The sequence below is a fragment of the Ambystoma mexicanum genome, chromosome 4q, assembly GCF_040938575.1.
Source record: "Ambystoma mexicanum isolate Mex_15411 chromosome 4q, UKY_AmexF1_1, whole genome shotgun sequence".
Classification (NCBI taxonomy): domain Eukaryota; kingdom Metazoa; phylum Chordata; class Amphibia; order Caudata; family Ambystomatidae; genus Ambystoma; species Ambystoma mexicanum.
The window spans coordinates 919592868-919619786 of NC_090928.1; the positions used below are offsets into that span (position 1 = coordinate 919592868).

Below are 26919 nucleotides of genomic sequence, written 5' to 3' on the forward strand. Positions count from 1 at the left end.
TCTGGCACCCGGAACTTCTTTTCAAGCTGGTCTCTCTTCGCTGGGGCTGAGGCGGGGTTCCTCAGCAGAGCCAGCCCTTCATCCCAGACGTCATCCAGGAGCGGGACTGACAGGATTGTCTTCCTTTTTGCCCCCTGGCGCTGGTACAGGAAGCCCTCCTTTTAATCTTCTGGAGTGAGCTGGAAAAGCTTTGACACACAAGTGATCATGGAATGAAATTATCCCACTTTGTCCGGTGGAGAAGCTCTCGGAGGCGGTGATGCAGGATCTCCCATTCCTGCATCGTCCGTGTCCATCGTCGCCATGTCCATTCCCGTCCCTCTAGGGTGACAGGGCAGCGACGGTTGAAATGGAGGTGTAGGATGCCTCCTACTCTTCTTCACCAGTGGTTGCCCCGGTGGTGCAGTCTGCATTTTTCTCTGAATCTCCGACACCAGCTTGTGAAGGGTTGAGAGGATATCCTGCGCTATGTCTCTGGGAGGCACCTGGGGGACAGAGTCGCTGGGCCCAGCGCCCATGTCATCCCCATCGACGTTGTCATCGTAGTCGCGCCTGGCGGGTGCCTTCCTCGCATTTCCATCGTCGTCGTCCTGGATGGTGTGGAGGGAAGCATTTCCTTCTCGCCGGATGATGAAATGTCTGTGCCTTGGGGTTCTTCTCTTTTCCCTCCTCCCCCCTTTGGGTCCTGAGTGGTCGGGTCCCGGGCAAAGTTATGACATCCTCTTCACCAGAGTCTTCGCCACCGGCTTGGCCGAAGCATCCGGCCTGGGAGGAAGCACCACTCTGGCCGCCGCCCGAGCACCCTTGACCGGGACAGCCCCTTCGCTTTCGAGAGGGCGGCAGCAACCCTCTCGATGGAAGAGGACGTCTTGCTCAGGACCGCCTGGGCCTTAGCTGAAAGGACAGACACCTTGTCCTGCTTGGCCTCCTCCGGATTCTCCTGCAGCTTACCCGGTGTAGCTGACTTTCTCTTGGACGAAGAGATGGTGTGGTGGCTGGAGATCGAAGCAGACAGACGATAAACACGCTCCGACCGTTGCGGGACCTGCTTACGCGGCGACCCCCACGAAAGCAGACTCGCGGTGCTTGGCCTTGCTTTGGGCCGCACATTAGATTGGGTCTCCCACCACAACTGCCAACTAAATGTCAAAGAGGTCGCTCCTATCCCCTGGTCTGACCACCACAGTATTATATTTGACATCAAGACTTCCAAAGGACCACCCATGTCGGGTGCTCCTCTTCCTGCCACACTCTCAAGAAGTTCCAAACTGCTCACCAGGGAAAATCTCACTCCACACCTTCAGGTGCCTGCACTGCTCCCCCCCCCCCTTCAGCAATGACCCCACTGTTCTTGCTAATGACTTTAAAAAGAGCATCACTCTAGCCATAGACATTGTAGCTCCACTCACCTTCAAAAAAGCAAAGAGTCAAGCATGCTAACGCCTGGTTTACCCATGAGCTCCTATTGTTGCGCTCAAAGAAGAGAGCTGCACATACTTCCTGGAAGAACAACCCCAAAGACTCCACTAAAGCTGCTTTCAAGGTCCTGTCTACAGACTATAAGAGAGCCACTATCAAGGCCAAAGCCCCATCCTTCAACACAAGGATAACCAACACCAAATCCGCCACCAAAGAAATCTTTTCCATTGTCAAAGAGCTTGAGACCCTTACCTCCCCTCCTCCCACTCTTGTTAAAGACGAGGCTTGGTGCAACAAAATATAATCGACCATGCTCGACAAACTGGATACCCTGCACTCCAAGATCCTGGGCCACCAAAGGGCTCTTAGCAATATCATAGCCAACAGCCACAGCCCACCTTCACCAGCTACTGACAGGGACACCAACCAACCCCCCCTTTTTGAATTTAAGGACATGACCAAGTCTGAAGTCATTGCCCTCCTCAGGTCTATCAAACCGTCCAACTGCAAAGGGGACGCCTGCTCTGCAGAGGTCATCAAGGACTCTGCAATCCCCCCTTGTGCCTTTTATCACCGCCTTCATCAACGCCTCCTTCCAGTCTGGCCACGTCCCAGCTGGACTCAAAGAAGCGTGGGTCCGACCACTCCAAAAAAAAAAAAAACACCCTAGATCCATCGGTCCCAGGGAATTACAGACCTATCACCACTGTCCCATTGCTACTAAAAATGTTTGACAAAGCAGCTTAGCTGCAAGTGCAAAAGTTCCTGGAGGACAACCACCTCCTTGGCCTCCGGCAATCCGGTTCCGACCACGACATGGAACCGAAACGGCCCTCCTTGACCTTAAAAACCAGATGGACGATCTTAGAGATGCAGGCAAACCGGCATTACTTCTCCTTCTGGGACCTATCTGCTGCCTTTGACCTTGTTGACCACAAGACCCTATGCCACCATCTTGTCACCGCAGCCAATTTCTCCCCAAGGGCATGTAACTGGATAACCTCCTTTCTGCAAGAAAGAGTAATGAAGGTCTTCTCCGACAGCCTCTGCCAATCCCAGGCCTCATCCAATGCGGTCTCCCACAGGGCTCCTGCATTGCCCCCACCCTCTACAATCTCTTCACGAGGCCCCTCTTCAAAATCCTGGACGCCCTGGGCATCTCATACACCAACTATGCTGATGACACTCAAGTGCTCATCCCCCTCTCGGGTGATTACATGTCCGACCTTAGCACCCTCAACTCCATATATGCCACAATCTAATCCTGGTGTCACGACCCGTGACCCAGAACCCCACTGGCATGGTCAGGGTTCATTTGGGGCCCCAAGGGCCTTGTATTATCATCATAGACTCTCCTGGAGTCAGTCCTGGTGCCTTTGGCGCCAGGCTCATGTTCAGATTGGGACTTTACCTTGAAGGGACTACTTTTCCTGTGAAGGCCTGCAGCCAACATGGAGGCACCCATACAGTCTAGTTCATAAGAACCAGACTGTGCGGTGCAGTGTAATAGGGTGTGGTAGCCTGGACTACTTTACAGAAGGCTATATAAACCACACCCAAGCTACAGAACTTGATTCGCATTATTCTGCAGCCAGCAGCGTGACTCATCGTGTTCAGAAATCAGCACCCAGCGATTCTTGAATAGCGGACCTGCAGAGGAGACAAAAACATCATTAGCAGTCTCTGCTTACCTGCAACTTTCCATCCGTCGATTCGTGCTGCTCGCGGTCTTCCATCCAGTTGGCAGCATCATCAGGACACCACGCTCGCACCGGAACGAAGCACCTGGAGGGAGAGAGAAAGAAGGACAACGTTAAACAGGTTACTCACGGCATTCACGGCAGTAATCACAAAATCCTCACCTGGCTGGGCATTTCTTCACTGGTTCCCCTCCGGAAATCTTCACACGCCCAGAAAGACCATTGCGACCTGAAAAGGAATAAAGAATACAGGTTAGCAAGAAAAGACATTACCGCGCCGCACTTCACGCTTAACCTACCATCCATCCATCATACGCTCCTGCGTCCATCATCCTGGCAGGAGCCTGACCCAAGTAGCGCACCCACCGAACCTCCGTGCACCTAAGGGGAAACAAACAAGAAAAGACATTAATAGCAAGAAAGGAAAGCAAGGACATTTAAAAACTGCTATAACCAGACTTACCTACTTAAAGACACTTGAATGGGTTAGCACCAGTGAAGTTAACTTGGTCGCTTCAACCCGCAGAAACCTACGCGCACCTGCACAGAAGGCAGGACAGAGAGCACGCCAGACATCATAACATTAAAGACACTTGAATGGGTTAGCACCAGTGAAGTTAACTTGGTCGCTTCAACCCGCAGAAAACTACACGCACCTGCACAGAAGGCAGGACAGAGAGCACGCCAGACATCATAACAAGGTGAGGAGTGGGCCATCAGGTCGAGTCCAGGGGGCTGGTGGGAGGAAATGAAGTCTGTTCCCAAGTCCAGTCCTCCTGTGTTTTCAGGCTTGACCGCCATAGAAGGCATTGTCCAGAATTGGGAACGTCCACGGTGAATCTGGCAACCAGGGCATAAGGGCGTCCCTGTGGATACCAGGTGAGCAAAACACCTGGATGGCAAAAAACTGGCTATGCCTCAATACTGAGAAAATCGAACTTCTGCTTATTGGATCCCCTTCCAACCTGGGTAGGCTGGACAAGCAATATAGCTCTTTCACCGTTGACAACATCACCATCTCAGTCTCTCAAACAGTCAAAACCCTTGGTGTCTACCTGGATCCGAACTTGACTATGGACAGGCAGGACAATGCCATAGCTTCTCCCGCAGCCTACCACTCTAAACTGCTCAATGCTGTGAGGCCCCATCTCTTCCAACAGAATTGCCTCACTATCGGCAGGGCAATAATTGGATCAAGGCTTAACTACTGCAATGCCTTACTCATAGGAACATCAGGAAAAAACCTTCCTAAACTACAACTGGTTCAGACCAATGCCCTTAGGGCCACCACCGGCATCTCACGTAGGGACCATATCTCTGGTCTCAGAAGACAAGTCCACTGGCTCCCAGTTAAGGGAAGAATCATCTTCAAATCCCTTGCCCTGACGCATAAGTGCCTCCATGGTCTGGCACCAACCTACCTTGTCCAAAGGATTTCCAAACCCTGCTCTGCCAGGCCAGCCAGAACAGTATATGCCAACATGATTACTATTCCAAAACTAACAAAGCCCGTGCTGGTGGCACCAGCTTCCCCACCATGGCTGCCACCCACTGGAATGCCCTACCATCACACCTTAGGCAAATCGAATCCCATGGTGCCTTTCGCAAGGCCATCAAAACCAAGCTTTTCGTGTAAACCTGCAGGCCCTTCGGGTACATCTTAAAAAATCTGTATGTCTATCTTTTGCTAAAATGTATGTACCAACTATATGTAACCTGTAACTTCAAGACCATTTGTAGGGCGGCTTCTTGTAACCCTTAAATAAGCCTTCTTACGCTCAGTTTTAAGCACCTCAATGCCCTCGGGCTGTAGAGCGCTCTACAAATGTAAAAAATAAAAATACAGATGGAGAACCCTCAAGAAGCCTGCTCAGGTTGGCTGGATCCAGAAGAGGCATGTCCCTGTGAAGCACCCGGGAGAGAGGCCCTGGTCTTGAGCCACGCCGCCAGCCGGACATGTGGATCCTTCATTGTGCGCTTGGAGACGCCACGGCAGATCTCACGCTCTTCTTCTTAATGCATTGGGTGTAGACAATACAGGCACTGGGAATGCTTGTCGTCAGTGAAGACATTCCAATAAACCGCAGCTGGTGCTCAGCTTGAAGAGGTAAGCTCTGTCCTTCTCCTCCGACAAGGTGTAGGCCTGAAGAACCTCTGGAAGATTCCAAGAAGAACACTCGACAATTTCTGCCCTTTAGCAGCATCGAACGATGCTGAAAAAATGGGTCCCCGTTAGCCGGAAGTAAAAGCGTTGGAGCACACGAGCTTGATTGAACCGAAAACCGTTTTCCTACCAAAAATGCAAAAAAACGCAGAAAGCTGTAAGAGAGAAATGGGAGGACTCCCAACACTTAAACGTGCAGTAAAAATCTGAAGATGACTCTCTTGGAGTCAGTCCTGGCGCCTTTGGAGACCAACATTAGAATGGGATTATTTACTTAGGACTTTGGGGGGGGGGGTAGAAGGAGGAGTGTTCAGCCAACATGGAGGCACACACACAGCTCAGTTACAAGGAACTGAGCTATGCGGTCTAGTCTTTTGGGTGTGGCAGGCCTGGGACTATTTTACCTGGTCTACTTTACCTGAGACTATTTAAACCGCTCCCAAACAGCAGAACATGCTTTGCGTTATTCTGCTGTGGGCAGCGTAACGCTCACCGTGTCCAGTTCTTTGATGCCAGCTTACCTGAAACAAAGGACCTGCAGAGAGAGAAAGAACACTACGAAACTTACCTGGAACAGTATCCTGTCTTCAATCCATCGCCGACTTCAGTTCCACTCACCTGAAGGTACGAACTCCATCATCCGGCACTGCATGCATCCTGGAATACCATAACCTGGAAAGAGGAGAAAGACAGCATTGGTAAGCGTTTACTCATGTTTCCTCCCGAATGAAGAAAGCCAGACAATTCTTACCTGGGTAGTCATCTCCTGGTCCGTATCATTGCTGGAACATTACGGCGCTCGGCGAGGAACATCGCAACCTGCAAGGAGAGAAAAGACACAGGTTAGCAATATAAAAGGGGAAACAGCGCGGCGCATCACGCATTACTCACCAGACAGCATCGTGCACACCGCGCTTTCGCCTACCGGCCCATGCTCATCTTCAAACTGCATGACAACACCAAAATACCTTTCCATACCTAAAAGGAGAGAAGCAAGACATTATTATTCGAACTAAGAGGAACATAAGAACTGCATATAAAGACTGTAAAGCAGCAAACCTACGGAGTCGCAGCAGGCCTGGATTCCCACAGGGGGGGGGCTTGCACCAGTGAAGTAACTTGGTCCCTGCTCGCCCCCCACATCCGCGCACCCCTGCCACGAGGAGCAGGACAGATAATTCACCTTTTACAATATTAAGGGGAGGAGCGGGCCCAAGGGGGAGGAAGGAGTTGAGGCCAAGGGAGGTGGGAAAACAAAGACGATCTGGTATTGAATCCATCTCTCCTAAATTGCAGACCCATCTTTAACCAGAGGCCTTACCAAGGGACCGGGAGAGGGTTTGAGAGTGCAAATCATCCAACTAGGGCTGGGTGGCGTCCCGTGGATACCAGGTGAGCGTAACAATGGCTGCCACAGGAGGGGCTTAGGTAGAGGCCTGTCATTGGCTTGGGGCAGTATGACCCAGAGCTCAGTGATTGGTTTATAGGGGAAAGATAATTTAGAAACGAAACAAACACTTTTCTTTTACCGAGGATTCCCAGCCTGACGGGGCATATTCATGAGCATGTAAATCCATGCCAGACCCCATGCTGGAGAACTGTGTTAACGGATCATATGAATCTGCAATATTGGAGGACAGCTAAAACCCTGAGTCCCAGCCAGCTACGTTGGGCACAATACTTGGAGAATTTGATTATATTATCACGTACAGACCAGGCGGGAAGAATGACAAGGCAGATGCACTAACCAGACAGCAGAAAGCAGAAGCTATAGTATCAGAAGTATGATCCATAATTCCAGCCGATCGGATTGTGGGTGCAGTTACACAGGGGTTGCTGGAATACATACGGAAGAACATTGCCAGGGAGGCGTTGCAGTCCTGCAGATCCTTGGGCAGGCTTAGGACAGTTCGGGAAGGGCTACCTTATTTTGTCAAACAAATTGTTTCTACCCAACTTTGCAACTAAGGGATAAAGCATTGCTGTGGTGCCCCAAGTCCCCTCTAGCAGGACATATGTGGGAAAGAAAGACACAATAATTGCTAGGAAGATATTTCTGGTGGACTGGCATACAAAAGACAAGTATATGCTTACAAACAACTTTGTGACACATGCATGAATAATAAGGCTGATCATTCAAGAAAGAAAGGCTGGTTAGATCCATTACCCACTCGAGAGGGGCCTTGGTCACATATTTCGTTAGACCAGACTTCTTAGAAGACAACAAACATGACACTATAATGGTAGTGGTCGACTCCAAACAGGCGCGTTTTGTTCCATGCATTGGTATTCCAAGTGCAGGAAAGCTTGCAGAATTATTCCTTCAACATGTAGTTCGCCTTCATACATTGCCTCCTACCATTGTCTCTGATCAGGCTTCACAATTCACATCATGGTTTTGGCATGCTTTTTGTGGATGGTTAGGAATCAACTGCACGCTTTGACTAGTTATCACCCACAGACAGATGGCCAAACAGAGCGAGTTAACCAAGACCATGAAACAATATCTGCGCCGTCTCTTGGCTGAAGGTTTGGGTTAATGGGTACAGGCTCTTTGGTCAGAATTATTAGATGTGAATTCCACCAGCCATACTTCTTTGGGTATGTCACCCAATAAGTGCCTGTATGGCCAAGAGCAAAATATGCCAACAGAGTATATCCTGTTATTGAACCAATTACCTGTACTGGCAGAGCTTAAACAGATGCTTACGGACATCAGGCAAAAGGAATGCCAAAACCTGGAAATGGCGAAAGCAAGTTACAAACATTATGCAGAAAATAGGTGACGGGAAGAACCTAAATACAGACTGGGAGATTAGGTGTGACTGTCTACGCAGAACATCAGAATGGTGGTGGTGCATAAACTGTTGCCCCAATTCATTATACCTTATGCAATTATTAAATGTATATCAGACACTGCTGTGAAGTTGAAATTGCCTGGAACTCTCAAGATACATCCAGTATTTCATGTATTTCTAATTAAACGCACAGCAGTTGGAGTTCAAACTTAGAAGCCACTGGTCTTCAACGAAGATGGACAAAACAAATCTGATTATCATGCAAATGGTACTCGCCCTTCATAAAAAACTACTTGCCAATGCTAGTGGGCTAGTAGATTTGCGAGACCTGCAGAGGGTCTTGGATTCAAGAAGACGGCAATGCCGGTTCTGGTATTTGGTGGAATGGACAGGGTATGGACCGGAGGATTGATCCTGGGAGCCAGCTGAGGCAATACATGCACCAAGGCTGGTAAAACAGTTTTATAAAAGGTGTCCCAGTAAACCCGGCCCTGTGAGAGGAGGTAATGTAAGTGTGGGACAGGTTGGGGTACTAATAGGCAGTTTGCCTAAAAGATTGGGCGCTGCAGGTACGTGCAGGCTGCTAAACGAAGTTGCGACTGCAACTCCCATGATACTTGGCGGCATGCTCTGAGCACGTGTGCCGCTGGATCTTGATAAGCCGCACCTGCCTGCGCCGCATTTTCGGATCGCTGAAGGTTCTACAGCACAGGCTTTTGGAACCCGGGGTGCGGCAGTGAGCTTCTCCGAAACCCAACAGAGAATATGGGTCCAGCGTGTCTGCAAATTTCAGTTGGGCTAAGAACACTGGTTCTTCAGCGCTCAGGGACACAGGACGGCTAAACGCCATAACTTGCACATATATACAGCCTCCCTGAAGAGAGTTGGAGACTCGAAAGTACTTGGAGGAGCAGAACTATTGTGCATTTGAACTGGCAGTTGGGATTTAACCCTGGTATATTTCTTTTTGAACATTTTGAGGCAGTTGGGATTTAACCCTGTTATGTTTTAACATTGATGGGATCAAACTCTGTTATAACTAGTTTGGGGATTAAAAAGACTGGGAACTAAAGTGCGCGCCTCACCTTTTCTTTTTACTTAATGTTGCAGGAAGCCCGGGTCCTGGAGGCAGCAGCACCGGGGGTTATCATGCCCTCACTTTGAAGAGCCATAATCAAGGTTTTCCCCCTCCCCCAATTTTGGGTATGATGTGTCTGTTTGGAGGGGAGTTAGTTCCTGGTCTCCTGAACAAAATATTGTGGCATCACTACAAAGACCAGAATTCCTTGAGACTGTAATTAAACAAGCAATTGGCAACAGCTGAATATAAACAGTTAGTTCCTGGTCTCCTGAACAAAATATTGTGGCATCACTACAAAGACCAGAATTCCTTGAGACTGTAATTAAACAAGCAATTGGCAACAGCTGAATATAAACACATCCTCCCTGAAGAGAGTTGGAGACTCGAAAATACTTGGAGGAGCAGAACTATTGTGCATTGGAACTGGCAGTTGGGATTTAACCCTGGTATATTTCTTTTTGAACATTTTGAGGCAGTTGGGATTTAACCCTGTTATGTTTTAACATTGCTGGGATCAAACCCTGTAATTACTAGTTTGAGGATTAAAAAGACTGGGAACTAGAGTGCGTGCCTGACTTTTCTTCTGGTAAAAGCAGACACAAGATCTTACAGCCACGGGGTTTGGAGGAGTATCTCCTACACAAAATATTTAATGTGTATATATGATTGTTATAGAGGTTGCACACATGGAAATACCAAGCAGATTTTGTTTTCATGAGACTAGGGGTGGACTCTAGGCCGCGTAAACCCACATAAAAATGAAATACTGTTTTTCTCCTCCCATCAAGGAAGAGAGGAGACCCTGACCAATCCCTGTCCAAAGAGCGCACTTAGGATAAACCATCACACACACCCCTTTATCAGAAGCATAAATAGAGACAGCTCAGCACTCAGAAGACAGACAGATTCACCCACTAACCGATTGCTGGCAGAGCACTTCTGGATCAGAACCATCCATCTTCCTTTCTCCGGACTCCAGAAATTTGCCAAGCATAAAGGCCCATTATATAGCTGAACCATTTTCAGCTAGGCCTTACCCTAGAAACCTAAGGGGAAATAGACAGCCAGGCTGTGCTGTATTGCTTGCCCGCTGAAAAGAATTATCATCAGAACCAAAGGATCCAATCCGGTGTGCCCAGCTGTCTGTCCTGACCAGAATCCCTGACGGTTCCGTTCAAAACATATCTAGTGAGTATCTATAGAATGGAACTGTGTCACTAGCTTATGTCCAATCCCTATCTGAAAGTCATCCTATCTTGTCTTCAGAACCTGCATTGTTAGAAATATTTTTGAATTGCCTGAACACACTTTCCTATCCCTTATATATGTCCTCCTGTGTTAATTCTGTTAAAACTATCGCTGCGCTGATCTTTCTCATCTGAAGTAGGCGAGCTCCTCTGCAAGCAGTCGTCTTGATCAAGTGGCTGTGTTCTTGTGTGGTATTCATTTATTCATAGTCATCCTCTAGTGTAAGAAATCCTTTGTCATTTTAAAGTGCATTCCTGCTTCTCATTCTTGCGCCTATCTCGAAAAAAACGACCTCCACTAAAACGTCGATAACATCTTTGTTTTTGGGCTACAAACAACATTTCAACTTCTGCTTGTAGCTAACATCCACAGCTTTAATTTGCATCTAAAACAGCATTCAAAATCCATATATTTCTCCCTTAATCGCGATTATCGCGCACGGAAGTTTGCCACAAATTTTCGTTTAGGGAATTTCTGACACGTATAAAACAGCTTTTGATTGCTTCCGACCTCAATTTTAAGATTTCACATCGTTTCTTATCATTGCTAGTGTTTGTGTGTAACTATCTAAAGCGGCTCCCATTACAATTTAAACAATTTCAGCAATTTAAACCATACTTTGTGTTTTTGCCCATTCCATTCTGAGATAACTTTAAAAGCCATGTTGACAGCTTGCCAATCAATTCTGTTTTTCTCTTGTGTTTGCTGGGGGAAATTGGGATTGATATTTTGTTTGAATTCTGCCATTTCTGAAACCTGTTCTCTCCTATCTCTTTACATCGCCTATCGGGGTTTTGAGAGGTGTGCGAGGGGAAATAGTAACCACACTGCTATCTCTTCTGAACATACACACAAAAGTACTATTTCTGTGCTGAATGGTTTTCCTCCCTATTGCTCTTTGTGCATTAGATTATTTAGTGTTACATCACCCCATTGGTGATTATTGTGTACCCATTAAAACATAGTGTGATTAATTGTAACTACATAAATAAATATTTGAACTTTGCAAACCAGCTTGATTCCTGGTTCAGTGTGACCGGGGGGTGGGGGGTGGAGGGGATGGGTGGGGGATATTTCCAGGAGAGGAGCATCGTAGTAGTAGTACATCGTTCAGAATAAAATAACTTTTAGACACAAATAAATAAGGATTTCAGTTGTGCAATAAATAAGGATTTCAGTTGTGCATTACACGCTAGGCATTGACTTCGGTGAAGTGCCGGATTGAAATCACTTACAGTGGTCGGCTCAGAGTCCGAAAGCATCAAACCCAACATTGTCTCCTTGGATCCGGGAATATTGGGCACAACTGGAGCCGTCGAGGCGGAAGCGTAACAGCAGCAGCCTATTTGACAATTTTGAGCATTTGCTATTTGAAGGCCTCACACTCAGCCCGTCATGTACTCTTGCTCAGTTGAGACTTTCCCCAGTCCTCCAAGGAGTCTGACCCGTACCTGCGTCGATGACAACGCTTTTTCTTGTGGGATGAGGACGAAGAAGGGGCTCACGATTGCAGCTGCTTCTTGGCTTTATTGCTGCACTGGTCCTCCTTATCGGGGGTGTAGGCCCCCTCTGTGTCGTGCTCCAACGATCGGGTAGCCGACGGAGCAGGAGATTTAGACGGAGGCCACCCAAGTGCAAGCTTTGGCGCCCGCTCCTTCAGCGGGATCATTTTCTGACAGCAACCATTGTATCTACTGAGAAAGCTCTAGAAGTCACCTTTCACTCAGCATTAAGCTTCCGATAGTATACTGTCTCCCTAAATATCTGCTTTAACTGATTGGTTGACATCACTGACCAATACGTCTGCACCACTGGTTCTGGTAGGGGATCTTGATATCAATTTACACAAATTACGAAAATACTGCAGTACAACAGAAAGAAGACTTGGCCCATATGGGTTTCATATATATGAATTTACCCTAAACTCCTATTAATGGAAGCTCTTTGGACTTGGTGTTTGCACACAATTTGGGCCTATAGAACCACAGATCATGATGGATGGACTGGACTCATCGAACACTCTAATAACCTTTACTTATCCATTTAAGTCCATCAGACCTCATCAACGATCATTAAAAGATATAAATAAACGTGGACTGCCAGCATAGTCACAAAATCATCTTTTTGAAATCTGCACAAATTGTACAGAAGCAATAACAGTATCAGAACTGGTACATTTGTGCAGTATAACCATTGCACATAATTGACTATCAAATAAAGTCAATGTTAAAACACCAAGGAAATACATGGTTTAATGAGGCATTGAATTATATGAAAAAATACTTACACAGCCGGAACATAAATGTAGACTTAATCCTAATCCACACAAAACCTTGACTTTGAAATGTCAGAGCAAAATATAAGAAAGCAATTACTATGTCAAAAACAAAGTGTCCGGTGGAACAGCTTACTGCACCATTGTAGGTATTAAATGGTGGAACAACCTCCCACTGGAAACAAGAGAAACATATTTCTTACTTAAATTTAGAAAAACATGCTTTGTTGTTCTAGTGTAGTTCTACCATGTCTTCACTATTCTCTGTCAACTGATTTAAAATGGTTGAGCAGTGAGAAACCCAGCGATAGTAACCCCAGCACAAATTAATACAATACAAAATTACCCTCTTCTGTTTACCTCCCCATTTGGGACTTGGACGAGCATAGCATCTGCCTTGCATTCACAACCTTGCCCGCATTGATGTTCACCCTAAAACCCTCTTCTCTTCTACTTTCCTAAGGTATCTTGCCTTGGATGCAAGATAAATACTGAGTGCTTGTTTGCGTACACATTTCCAATAATAGCTTTTGACCTCCAATGAGCAGTGAAAGCAAAACTGTTTGGATTCCCCTGTGATCACCCCATGTCTTCGTTGAACACGTTTTGCATTCTGCACACACTCCTGACACTACTTTGAATGCTGTTGGCCTATCTGTCAACCACCTACTTCCCTCACTGTTGCTTTGGACGGCATATCCTAATATCACCCCCTCTCATGCTCTTACTTTTTTTGTCATACCCCATTGACCTGTGAGTAGTTTTAAGAAAATGTGTAATTAGGGTTGCACAATCTAAACTATTAATAGAGCTACATAACACTAGATCAATTTTGTGATTACATATCTGTAGCATTTACCATTTAGTTCATGACATTTGTAAAGTTTAAATGCAACTTTAAAAATAACTGAAAAACAATGGCTATTATGACATATGATTTGGAAAAGTGAAAATGATGATGTACTCACAAAGTCTTGTCGTATATCATTAAAGTCTTTGCCATACTTTTCAAGGGCATCCTCAAACAAGCTAGCTTCTGAAGCAGACCATTCTTCCATTTCATCTCTACATAGTACAGGGCCTCCTTGGGGCACAAGAATACTTATGGCACTGCTCAAGTCATAATCTAACCTATGTAACGTGTCCATAGCGTGAAACTAGAAAATGATGAAGACAAAAAGAGAAAGCATTAATTAGAGATGAAATTTATTTTGCAGACAACTAATTATCAGTCAAAATAAAGGGGGCATACCACTGGTTCAAATATTTCTATTTAAGCAGTACAACAGGTTATTGCAAATTAAATTGCCATGTAGCTTTGCTTACATTGTAGAAAGCATTCTGAGCAGATATAAGAACAATATCTGAAGTATAAGGCAGTACACAGATACTTCACGAGGTTCTTTAAATAAAAAAAAATGATTTGATATAAAGTCACAAAAACAATATATAAAGATAGACCTGCATTCTGCTCTGCTCAAATAAAAAAGAAAAAAACATCTTTCTGTGGCCTCTTTGTAAACAATCGGGAGTATTCGGGACTGTGAACTCACCAGAAGTCATTACATTCCTCATGCAATTTGTTTTATAAACTTTTCTTTATTGGCAAGTAGTAGTAGCTGGCACATTACAGGTTACAACAACAACACACATTTCATATTTGAAGCGTGAATGAAAAAGCACAGAGGGTCCCATATTCTACAGAGGGTCACATATGATCCTAACCAGCAAGTTGATTACAATAGAGCCATTTATTGTGTAGTATGATCAGTCCCCTGATCTGGAGATGGGGGAGTTGACAGAAGCTCCAGGTCAAACTTGCGGTTCAAGTAGCTACAGAACTCTGTCCATATGTTTTTAGGTCGGGCATTACCAGGCAACATGTTAATGTAGTCTTCTTCACAAGATTGTGTCTAGGTAAGGGCTTTCAGCCACATTTCTAGGGAAGGGGGGGGGGATCTGCGCTTCCAACATTGCAGGATGCATTTCTTGGCCACAATCGCCGCCACATTCAGAAATTTAGCTTCCCGTTTCGCCTCAACCCCCTCCCAGAACCCAAACAGAAGAGACAGGGGGCCAGGGTCAACACAGAACCCCACTATTCCGGAGAGGGTCTCAAGCACCGCATCCCAGAACGGGGCGAATGCACCACAAGACCAGAACATGTGAGCGTGGTCCGCACCGTTAGACCTACATCTTTGACAGGGGTGGGATTGATCCCGGGCAAATTTCCCGATCGCGTAGGGAGTGTAGTACAGGCGATTGAGTAGCTTGTATTGAACACATCTAACTCTGGAGTTAAGAGAAAACTTACGTGTATGCATGCACATTTTAGTCCACATATCATCCGTGATGTCTAGTCCCAGATCCTGGCTCCAAGCATCTCGAACAGTGTGGGAGGGCGGGGGGGGTTCTATAGCTCGCGGCATCAACATTTTATATAGGGAGGACACAATGCCCTTACCCCCAGCGGAATTGGCAATGTAGCAGATCTCGGGGGATTCCGGGGGTTCGTCCGGATACAAAGGCCACATGTCTTGGACTGCCGCCCTAAGTCGGAAGTATTGCAGCAGCTCCAGTGAGGACTTGAGTGCCCTGGTTTCCATGCATCTGGTGTGATGAATTCCTCATGCAATTTTAATGTGAGCGATGCCTGTGTTTTACACCTTGTTGCATTATGTGCATGCAACCCATTTTGCGTGAAACTTCATCAAAGGGCAAGAACAATGACCCCCAAAACAAATATGTTTTGTGGGTCGTTGCAACCAAGAAAAATATATATATTTTTTTTTATTAACAAGGAGAGAAGTCTAAACGCCAAAGTATATTGAAATTCTATGTCGAGACAGGAGGCTCACATTATGCTTCTCTTTCTTTATTAACATAAAAGAGAAAATGTTCAAAACAGACACTGATAAGGAACTCCGTTTCCCAGGGGGCTTAGCACAAGTTCACAACAGGTCACAGTACATGTGACAGCAATCTTCCAATAGCAGTAGACCAAACCCTCCAAATAGGAACCAATTGTGCATAACTCCCTCAATCTTTGCTGTTCACAGCAAGAGATAAGTACAATTTCATTCTAATATCAGCATGCCTGACATTTAATGATACTGTGCTTAGAATATCAAGTGCTGTCAGACTACCGTCATCAACGTTGCATTACGTTTTTATTGACTAGTTTTCTTTTGCACCGTCGGCTGCGTAACCCGCATCTCATTTCTTTGTCCATTTTCGTTTCTCGCCGACGCCAGCTGTTCCTCGCTGGCGTCGGACAACATTCCCCATGATCGGAGCCTCGCATATGCGAATAGCCTCCATTTCCTGTTTCTTTTCCATTTTGTTAGCCTGAAAGCTTACGAGTGCTTCCCTGACTTAATAGAACGTCCTGTCGGGTTCGGGGGAAGCCGCGTGTAGCGTTTCTCGCAGGCGCGGTAACGCCCGCAACCACTAGAGGGAGCCCCAGCATCCTCTGGTTCTTTTCTCTACTACCGAAGTTCGCTCTTCGTATTTCTGTTGATTTCTGGATGTTTTACAAGTGCGAGCGCCAGACTAGAGCTCTCTATGTTCATCAAGTCCATTTCAGTCTGTTTTTTTTTAATCAATTGCAAATAAAACAAAAAAGAACGATACATTTCAATATAGCAGCAGTGGGTTGGAGAGAAGGTGAAGTCGGATTGCCCACTGTAGATTAAAAAGAAAAGAAAAAAAAGGTGTGAGGAAATCTTCAGTACTATGGCAGCGCAATACTCCCCTCAGGCTGACCAAGAATGGTCAGAGGAAGAGGAAGGAGCATATGAGATTGACGAAGTGGCTATGGCAGACAGTTTGAAAAGGGTGTTGGGATCCTCAGTGGAAACCACCGTTAAAAAGGCTGTCACTGAAATGCTTTTGCCCATCCAACAGCGCTTGGATACCATGGAGGAACACTTGAATACTCTCCCCCGCTGGGGAAAAAAAGGACACAGAAAAGAAAACACCTTTCTGATGGAGGGGGGTGGGCGGGGTAGTACATCGGCTCGCAAGAGTAAGAACTCTTTGACCGTCCTGAGCCAGCCAGAACAAGCCACAACTGCCATTTCAGATGCCTTCTCCAGGCTTAATAAAGCCTTTCTGACTAGGAAGGAGACCCCTTCTGACAACAGACCCTCTCACCCCGAGGAAGACAATGCGGTTGTCAGACCCCCGAGCCCAAAGGAGTACCAGCAGGGCACTGATGACAATATGATAAAGGGGAGTGCCAGAATGACGACCAGACCCCCCCTATCCTCAAAGGGGGGGAGCAAACTGTAGGGTCAAGACCCTCTACCTCAGGGAAATGCGGCAGTCCCATTCCCAGGCAAACATCCGGGAAAACATTAAACTCTCGAGTGAATGTTTACACCGGAAGATCTGATCCATCCCAGTTCAACAGACTGGGAACCGTCACTAAGAGCAACAGAATATATTAAAGCCAAACTGCGTCAGCCCCTGGAAAAGGAAGTCGGGGCCAGGCTCAAATCGGAATGTCCTCACCCAGAGATTCCGGGGAGGGTAGTCCTGAGCCCTGAATTCGATACAAAGATGATCCCTTTCCTAGGGAAGAACATTAAGGACCCCAAGAAAGGCATTGATCGTGCCTGGAGGTCCTGTCAAGATAAGGTCCTGGATATCAGAGGGTCCCTGGCAAAGATAATGGACCTGGCCGAGGAGGCCATGGACACGGGCAAACCCATTGACCCTGCGATCCTATCGGGTTGGTCCCAAAGAGCACTCCGTTTGCTAGGGAACGCCAACTGTGCCATATCTACAGAACGCAGGAAGGGCATTCTCCTAAAAATTGACCCAAAATTTGGAGAACTGGCGCAAACAGAGTCTGGAGCAGCTATTCAAGGTCTCTTATTCAGAGATCCCTTTGTGAAACAAATGTCGAAGTTCATTGGCACCTTCACTGCCTTAGACAAGGCTCAAGCCTCTATCAAAAGAGTATCTTCCTCCAAGACTTTTTTACCGGGCCGGACGAGGTACGAGCCACTCCTCTGGCCGATACTCATTTGATAGAAGACCTCAACATTCAAGGGAGCAGAATAATTCCTGGCAAGATCATCCAGACACCTTTGTCCCAATCAGAGGGCAAGGAACAGAACGCGGCTGGAGAAGAGCGGCAAGATATCCTGCCCAACAGCCAACAGGTCAGTGGAACAATAGCAGCGTCTGCATCGCAGACACCCATAGGAGGAAGGATAGCTCTCTTTGCGCAAGCCTTGGACTCCTTATCAGGGGATTCCTGGATCAGGGACACAGCTCGAGGTTTGCGTCTAGAGTTCCTCGCCCAACCTTTTCAAGCAAATCGCCCGGCACAGATCGTAATGTCCGAACCAGACACAGCAGCGCTAGACCGCAAGATGCACCATTTTAATCAAAAGCAGACCATACGCCTGTGCTCGAGTCAGGGCAGATTTTTCAGCCCCAGTAATAAATCTCAGAGCTTTAAACAATTTCATAGTCTACCGCCACTTCAAGATGGAGGGGATACACATGCTCAGAGACATTCTAAAACCAGGCGCCTGGACCTCGAGGACGCTTATCTGGCAGTCCTCATTCATCAGCACACGTAAGCTATCCGAGGTTAACCAGCTTACCCTTTGGGCTCTCTTAGGAGTATGGTAAATTCCCAAGGAACCTAAGGCCAGTTGTGGCTCAACTCAGAGAGAAAGGTTTCAGACTCATTTACTTGGACATCATTTTCATGGCGCAATCCCAGGCCCTAGTAGAGCAACAATCCCGACTCGCCATAGATCTGTTACACAGCCTCGGTTTTCTCAACAACTGGGAGAAATCGATCCTCTGCCCCTCCAGGAAACTAGAATTTCTGGGATTCATTGTGGACACGCAGAGCTCGCAACTTCGCCTGCCTACTCCCAAGATAAATGCTACGCATCGGGAGATCCGCAGGCTTCTATTGAAGAAGGTCATCTCCCTCTGGGAGTTAGCGAGGGTAATAGGTCTATTCACCTCTTCCATACAAGCAATATTTCCCGGCCCGCTTCACTACCGGGAATTCGAGACGAAAAGGTCAGCATCTCACACACAGCCTTTCTTACTCACAATGTCTAACTCCATCGCCTCAGGCAAGGGCGAAGCTCGTCTGGTGGCTCACGCACACAGAAGCCTGGAACGGCAGGGCCACCCCGGACATAGTGATAGAGTCAGACGCCAGCTGGTCAGGTTGGGGAGCAAGATGTGGCACAGTCGCCATGGGGGAACTTGGTCTCCTCAGGAACTGGAAATGCACATCAACTGCCTAGAGCTCCTAGCAGGCTCTTTCGCTGTGCAATAATTTGCCAGAGGCAGAGTGAGTTGTTATATTTTACTGAAAATTGACAACATTTCAGCAGTGAGATACATCAATCATCTGGGTGGCACAAGATCAATACCTCTAGTGGAACTAGCCAAAGACTTTTGGCATTTCTGCCTGTAACACCAAATCTGATATCTCCCAGGGCTCAGAAACGTAGTCACGGACTGGCACTCCCGCCATTACACAGACTACAGCGATTGGATGCTCAACAGAGAGATCATCTTCCGCCTCCAACAGGTATGGGGCCCCATTGCCAGGGATGTGTTTGCTGCCCGCCTCAATATCCAGATTCCAGAGTTTTACAGCTGGATACCGGATCCGCAGCCGAAATGACAGATGCATTTTGGCAGAAGTGGACCAGGGGAATTCTTTACGCATTTCTCCCCTTCACCATGATAGCGGGGACCCTGGCGAAGGACAGTCAGGAGCGAACAGAGCTTGTCCTCATAGCTCCGGTCTTGACATCTCAGACCTGGTATCCAGTTCTTCTGGAACTTTCCTGGGATTTTCCAATCCTTCTACCCCAATTTCCAGATCTCCTAACGGGTCCGTCAGGTCAACGCCACCCCCTTCTCCTCAGCCAGTCAATGACTCTGGTGAGCTGGAGGATTTCAGGTCAAGATGGAGGGTCCCAGGCATCTCACTCAAAGCGGTCAGTCTCATCAAGAAGAGCTGGGCCCGAGCTACATGCAAGAGGTACTCCAACTCTTGGAGCGCCTGGACACGCTGGTGTTTGGACCGAGGGCTCCATCCAGTTTCAGCAGCTACAGAAGAGATGTTGAACTTCTTAGCCGCATTAGTAGAGCGAGGGCTCGCTTACAGGACGGTTAACGCTTACCGCTCTGCAATATAAGCCGGCCACGACCTCGTGGAGGGTCTCCCGGCAGGAGAAAATCACCTAGCATGCAGACTCCTTATGGGCATTCGCCTAACAATGCCGCCCCCGTCCCGATACACAAAACTATGGGACGTTAACAGGGTGCTTAATCTTTTCCTTTCCTGGCCTCATAACGAGGAGCTATCTCACACAGCCCTCTCCAGTAGGCGCACTATGCTGTTATGCTTGGTCGCTTGCAGAAGAGTCTCGGATTTCAGAGCGCTCGATTTAGCAGGCCGGTCCTTTTCTCCAGATGGCAGTCTTCCACATATCCAGAAGAACCAAATGCAATTGGAGTGTTATATCATATCCTGCCTTTAGAGAACAGCCAAAGCTATGTCTCGTTAAGTACTTGAAGGTCTACGAAGATGTGACCGCACCACTTAGGATCACTCCTAACGGGCAACTTTTGATAGCACTTCACAAACCTCACAGGGCAGTTTCCGCTCCAACGTTGACATGCTGGGTGCACTGGACTCTCTCAAGCAGGACTCGATACTAATCTCTTCGGCGCTCACTCAGTGAGAGGCGCCATGGCCTCCAAAGCCTTTCAGCTTGGAGTCCGCTTAGAGGACATCATGAGGATGGCCGACTGGGCAGGCAAGTCTATTTTTAAACAATTTTACCTGAAGCCCGTAGAGCAAACCGCTTCCGTAGTGGTAAATAAACTTTAAACCAGCATAATGTGAGCCTCCGGTCTTGACATAGAATAAAGATTTTCCAGAAGAAACTTTTTAGAAAGTCTTGATTCTATTAAAGACACAGAGGCGAGCATTATCCAGCCCGACTAGAAAAATAAAGGGCTCATAAAACTCTTACGACGTACTGTCTTGTACTGTACTTCAATATCTTATTCAAGGAATGATTTGTTGTACCACATGCCATACAAGCTTGCATAATAAAGTGCTAATTTCCCTCTCGCCCATGCACGCTGAATAGGGTTATTATATACATCATTGTTTTTTTCTTTCTCCTCAGTGACTTCGGACAAGCAGTCCTGACCTGCTCCGGATTTACACAGGACATCCGCAGCCTGACTACCTCAGCCACATCAATTTTTCTTCTTGGTTTCGTTCCATGGTTCGCAGCCTCAAAAGAGGAGTTATGCATTATTGGGTCCTATTTGGTGGGTTTGGTCTACTGCTATTGGAGGATTGCTGTCACATGTACTGTGACCTGTTGTGAGCTTGGACTAAGCTACCTGGGTAACGGAGTTCCTTATTATCAGTGACTGTTTTGAGCTTTTTTTCTATTATGTTAATAAAGAACAAGAAGCATAATGCTCGCCTCCGTGTTTTTAAAAGAATCAAGACTTCTAAAAAGTTCTTCTGGAAAATCTTTATTGCTTTCAATATTGACATATTTGTATTTTAATTGCACACTTAGATAAGCAAGATCATTCTACCCCCTGGAGTATTTGGTTAAAAAAAGTGGCAAACTCTCCTTTTAAAACACGCTGGGCCAATAAGATGCACAAAATGTACCTACAGTTTGCAAACTAGGGGGGTGGAGGAGGCTAGTGATTCTCAAAGGAACCCTTCTCCCGCTTTCTCTCTCTCAATCTGGCCGCCCTCCTTGGGCCCTCTTCCTTTGCCTTCCTGTGAGGCAAAAAACCTTGGTGTCCTCTTAGATTCCACCCTCTCCTTCTCTCTGCACATCACAGACCTTGCCAGGAAAGTCCACTACCGCTGCACCTCCTCGAGGTATTCTTCCTTTTCCGACTTTCCCCCAGAAGCTCACTGTCTCGCGAGACCTGGTTCTCTCTAGGCTTTACTACGTTAACAGCCTCTGAAACTTCCTTCCTCTACTCTCCGCCCTCTGCAACTAATCCAGATAAGGACTGCAAGACTTATCCTTGACCCCAAGCCCAGGGACTGTATCTCTCCAGCCCTGAAATCTCTCTACTGGCTCACAGTGGTTGCAAGGATCAAGTTCAAGACCCTCTGCATCGTTCACAAGGCGGCCTGGGGCCAAGACCCAACTGCTTTCAACTATTTCTTCCAAAATACCTTCCTCTCGAGCCCTTTGCTCAGCTACCTCCAACTCAAGAGTGTCAACACGAAGAAATCAGCGGGGAGAAGCCAGCAACCAGCAAGGAGAGTTGAATTTAACCAGAGAGGTAGACACTGGCTTGGTGTCCATGTCCTTCCCAGTCTGCTACTTGGATCAGACGCAATCTTCAGATTCTGTTTTATGCAATAGTGTGTTTTAGAAGGAGCAAAAGCTTATACCGTTTTAAATGCATGCATTTATAACAATTTTTGTAATGCCCAGACCCAAGGGTATCACAGCGTTTGTGCAACTAGACATTGGTAAAACAGTAGTATAGCAGGCATTACAAGTAGGCAGACAATTTAAACGACATTACTTATAAATTAGCAAGGTTTTGACCAGTTTCTTGAAGAGGGCTTAGGAGGTTTCGTTCCTGATACATGGGGAAGAGAGTTCCAAAGTACAGGGGCAGAGACTGAAATGGACGCTTCCTGCTCTGGACTTTTTGAATCTTGGAATAGTAAGCAAAGTACTTTGAGATGAGCGGAGAGCATGTGCATGTTTTTTTCAGGTGAAGCTCTTGTTCAACTAGCTGGTGGCCACGTTGTAGATGCAGCTGTGCCCACTGCCAGGGTTTTAAACTCAATGCTAGCTTTGATAGGAAGCCTATGAGCTTCAGGTCTGGAGGCAGTAATGTGATCTGAGCAGCGCAGACCCTAGCCTGCATGGAGGACTTTATTTTGGAGGCTGTGCAGCTTAGCTTGCTTTATTGAAGAAGTGCCTGAGAGGAGGACATTACAGAAATCAAGCTTGCTGTGGATAAGAGCTCTCGCGAGTGTGAGACATTTGGTGGGGGAGAGGAATTGTCTATCTGTGCTAGGAGTTTGGCAGTATAAGCAGTGGATGAGGCTAAGGTATTGATGTGTTTGGTCACGTCGAGTTCGGCATCCAGCTAGACTCTGAGGGTTTTGATGCATTTGAAAACAGGGATAGAGGTTCAGTCAATAGACTGAGTGCAGAAGGAAGAGGGAGCCTGCTGAGGAGGATTGGGGAACCCACAATGAAGAGTTCAGTCTTGTCTTTCAAGCAGAGTGTGTGGTTGGCCATCCCATTTTGTATGGTGGGGTAGATCCCGTCAATGACGGTATGGTCCTCATGGTTGCCAGTGATGGGGATGAGTATTTGAGTGTCATCAGCAAAGTTAGTATATGTGATCTTGAGGGCGTCCAGGTGGTCAAAGAGAGGATTTGTATAGGTGTTGTAGAGGGTGGGGTAATAGGCAGGAACCTTCGAGAACGACCAAGGGGGCTGGGATGGGGCCAGCTGTTGAATTTCTGAGGTTCAGTCTCCAAGGAAGGATTGCACTCAAGCAATGGCTTCCGATGAAAGGTGGAAATGAGATCCCATGTGTTGGCTTATCATATCATGAGCGACCAAGTCAAAAGGAGCAGAAAGGTCGAGGAGGAGTATGGCTAGATTTCCAGAGTCACAAATTCTAATCAGCTGCATTTTTAAATCTAGCTCGGAAGTCTCTGTACTATGGTTAGGTCAGAACCCCGATTGTCTTGCTCCAAGCAGATGATTGGCTTCTAAGAAGTGTTGCACTTGGGAATAGGCAACACAATCGAGGATTTTGAGCAGGAAGGCTACAATAGTGATGGGGCTGTAGTTAGTGGGTATGGTGGGGTCAAGTGTAAGTTTTTTTGAGAGGGGTGATCCAGGCGGCTTTAATGCTTTGGGCAACAAGACGGGTATTGAATGAGGCAGATACAAAATCTGATAATTGGAGATATAATAGGCAAACACCTTTTTACGATGTGAGGTGGACAGGAGACACCCGTGCACGAAGGTTTGATGGATGAGAGTTTTCAGTACTTGCTCGACAGACTTAAGAGAAAGGTATAATGTCAGCGGGGAGAGGAGGGATGGTGGAGTTGGTGGCAGGTGCTTTGGAGGCAAGTTGGATTTCTTTGGTGTTGATTTTGCTTCGAAGTAGATTAATTTTGTTGGCGGAGGGTTTCTTGAATGGTTCTTCACCAAACTTTGCCAGATCATGCAATCATGTTGGGACTGGCCGGGTTCTCCAGTTCCCATAGATTGGTGAAGTTATTTTGCGTCAGATCTAGCATTGGCAATCTTAGTGTTGTAGGAGTTGGCCTTGTGGGAAAAAGACAACTTTAAAAATGTTTTGGCAGCTGAGAAGTAATTGTTGTGGTTGTTTTGGGAGGGGTATTTCCCGGTAGAGATGTTCACAGGATAGTTTTGTTCGGCGACAGCAACAAGCTCGTCTGAGAACCAAGGGCTTGTGGGTTTGCACAGTTTGGGGGTTTTAGATTTGAGTGGGGCGTGCTGATCGATCATTAGGAGGAGGCTCTGCTGATAGTAGTGAGCTAGGTCTTCAGGAGTGTTATTGGCATGCAGATAGCAGGGAGGAGAGGGTGGGCGTGAGCAGCTCATGAGTGTGTTTCCGAATGTTGCAGACCAGGCTTGGGATGGGAGCTGGAGAGGTCATGGTAGGAGGGGTGGGAACGTATAACAAATTTAATGAGGAAGTGGTCGGGCCAGGTCACAGTTGAGATGGCAGCAATATCAATGGAGATGTTGCTTTTGAGAATCCAGTCAAGTATACGTCCCTTACTGTGCATAGGGGAGTTGACTAATTGTGTGAAATTCACCTCCTGGAGCAATTGAACTGGATTGTATCTCACTAGAAACAGCTTTGTTAAAAACAGTTAATTCTGTAACCAAGATTTTAGAAATTCACTAAAGGAACAACTTTAGCTGAAGGAACATAATGGGTGCAGTGTAACATAAAACATACAGAATTTAGCCTGATGTTTACCAAAGCAATAAAATCTCAGCCAATACCAATTTCCTTCAATGAACGTCTAAGGTTTTGTATTACAGAAGGTTAATATTACTGTGCTTAAAACGTTTGTTTTTTAATACATGCCAACAAACTCACTGTGCCCAATTGGGAAAGTCTGAGCCAGCACTAAAGGAGCAGAAAGGAAATCATTTTTCTCCTGAATGTGATCTGCATCAAATCATCTTCAACTATTGTTCAACCTGCCATCTTGTAAGTAGAAATCTTTGGACAGTTTTCTCTGAACTTCAGATAAAATTGGTCTTTCTAAATAAAGATCACCACGGGGGCTTCCATTATAGAAGTTTGGTATGCTTGTAACTATTAATGCACTCCATTATTTACACTTCATTTCTCTGTCATAATTTCATGCCTAAAATGCACAAAGAGCAGAGCGCCATCCTTTTTAAACATAACTAATAGCCCTTTAAAGTATTGCGCTGCGATTTTACATGATGCTTAAGGGACACAAAACTATCACACGTGAATTTGATGAATTAAAGCCCATATAATTTGAGGATTATTAATCTTCTTGAAGGAGCACAAAGAGAGAATGGAGGGTAGGTTTAGAGAAGCTTATGCCCTATCTTTAAAAGCTAAAATTTCCTCACAGGATGGCAGTTGATACGGCACACCGAATCTTGTTGCACAGGTAATATTCAAATGTCTTAGGTATAATCACTTGAATTAGAAAAGTGCTAAAGGACTTGCCCCAAATTATTTGTTGGTGGGGCCCACATTTATTGAACAGATTTCTGCCATAGAGAAGTCCAACTAGGAAAGATGCAAGACCTTAAATAAAAAAATATTCTGGCTTTAAATATTGCTTTCTGAATACTCACATTTTGTGATTCTTTGTTAGTGAAGTTATTCTGGTCCTAAAGCAGAGGCATTCAACCTTTGGATCTCTAGATGTTTTGGACAAAGACTACTATGACCCCTCAGTTAACCACAGTTTGTTAGGGCCGATGGGAAACTAGTCCAAAACATCTGTAGAGCCAAAGATTGCAGAGAACTGAGTCTTTGTCCATCACTTATGTTTCATTCTTACATATTGGTTTCTTACCTTGTCCAATACAATTTCAATCACTGATTTCTAAGAAAATGATTTTCTTTTATATTAACTTATGATTTCTTTTTTAGATTTACTATTTTCTCTTGCCTGTTAATAGGTCATTGTTCGCATGAGATTTTGTAGTTACTTTCCTGTGAAGGATTGGCAGAGTGAACCTGTTTATGCGTTTGTTGCCTCTGTGTCGATCACATTTCAATTATTTGTTTTCAACTTTAGGGGACCGCTTTGGGTAATATTTTATTTCTTCAGGACCTTTGTCTAGCACTTTATTAAGTTATAGTGTTAGCTTAAAATTTAACTTAATTTAAGGGTGTTTATCTTCTGCGTCCTCCAATACCAGTTCAATGGTCCATGAATGTGCCTTTTGACATAAAATACATTTTTCATAGTATAAATGGTCTTAATGACACAGCTTCTAGAAATCATTAACACACAAGATGCAGGTTGATACTTTATTGGTCCAATTCAAAATAGTATGCTGACATGAAACAACGAATTAGCTTTTGAAGTCTCACAGATCTTGTACAGTGAAACTATTAGTAAAGAAAAGGCCACACTACAGATCATTCTCGAAACAAAGAAAAAAGAAGAGGAACATTTCAAACATCATTGGCTGAAGGAACAGTATGCATGCAATGTCTGGAATTGCTGTCATAGCTAATGGTCCATAACATTCCTGAAGCAAGGCACATAACGGTTTTGGAAACTACACATTTTGAGAGTTTCATTCAACAAAACAAAACGGAAAAAAAGCAGATGCTTTTCACATGTAACTGTTAAGTTAAGCCCAGGCAGCCTTAAGGTGGGTCCCAATAATTTCCTAAAATGACTGATGTTATTTTAAAAAGGTGTATTCAAGTGAGATTTGAAAACATAATTGGGAAATAGGAACAGCATTGCATTTTCTTCAGAAAGTCTAAAACAAGTGCTGTGCAGCCGTTATGTAGTGTAAGGACACTGCAATGATTCCAATGCAGCGGCTAAGGTTCCCTAGATAATGTACAGTTCCCGGGATAATGTACAATGTGGCACTCCAAAATATGCTCAAGCTTTAACTGAGGAGGTCTCCAATATTACCTCAGTA

The 26919-nt window shown here is 45.9% G+C and overlaps 1 protein-coding gene across 4 annotated transcripts in view; it reads right to left on the bottom strand.

Moving 5' to 3' along the window:
- MTA3 (metastasis associated 1 family member 3) overlaps positions 1-26919 on the bottom strand; it is a 1736304-nt gene that overhangs the window by 1265938 nt on the left and 443447 nt on the right. For all 4 annotated transcript variants that reach the window (XM_069608476.1, XM_069608475.1, XM_069608474.1 and 1 more), the window contains one exon: positions 13654-13842. In XM_069608476.1, the coding sequence (XP_069464577.1) occupies positions 13654-13842 (189 nt within the window). The remainder of the gene's footprint in view (positions 1-13653; positions 13843-26919) is intronic.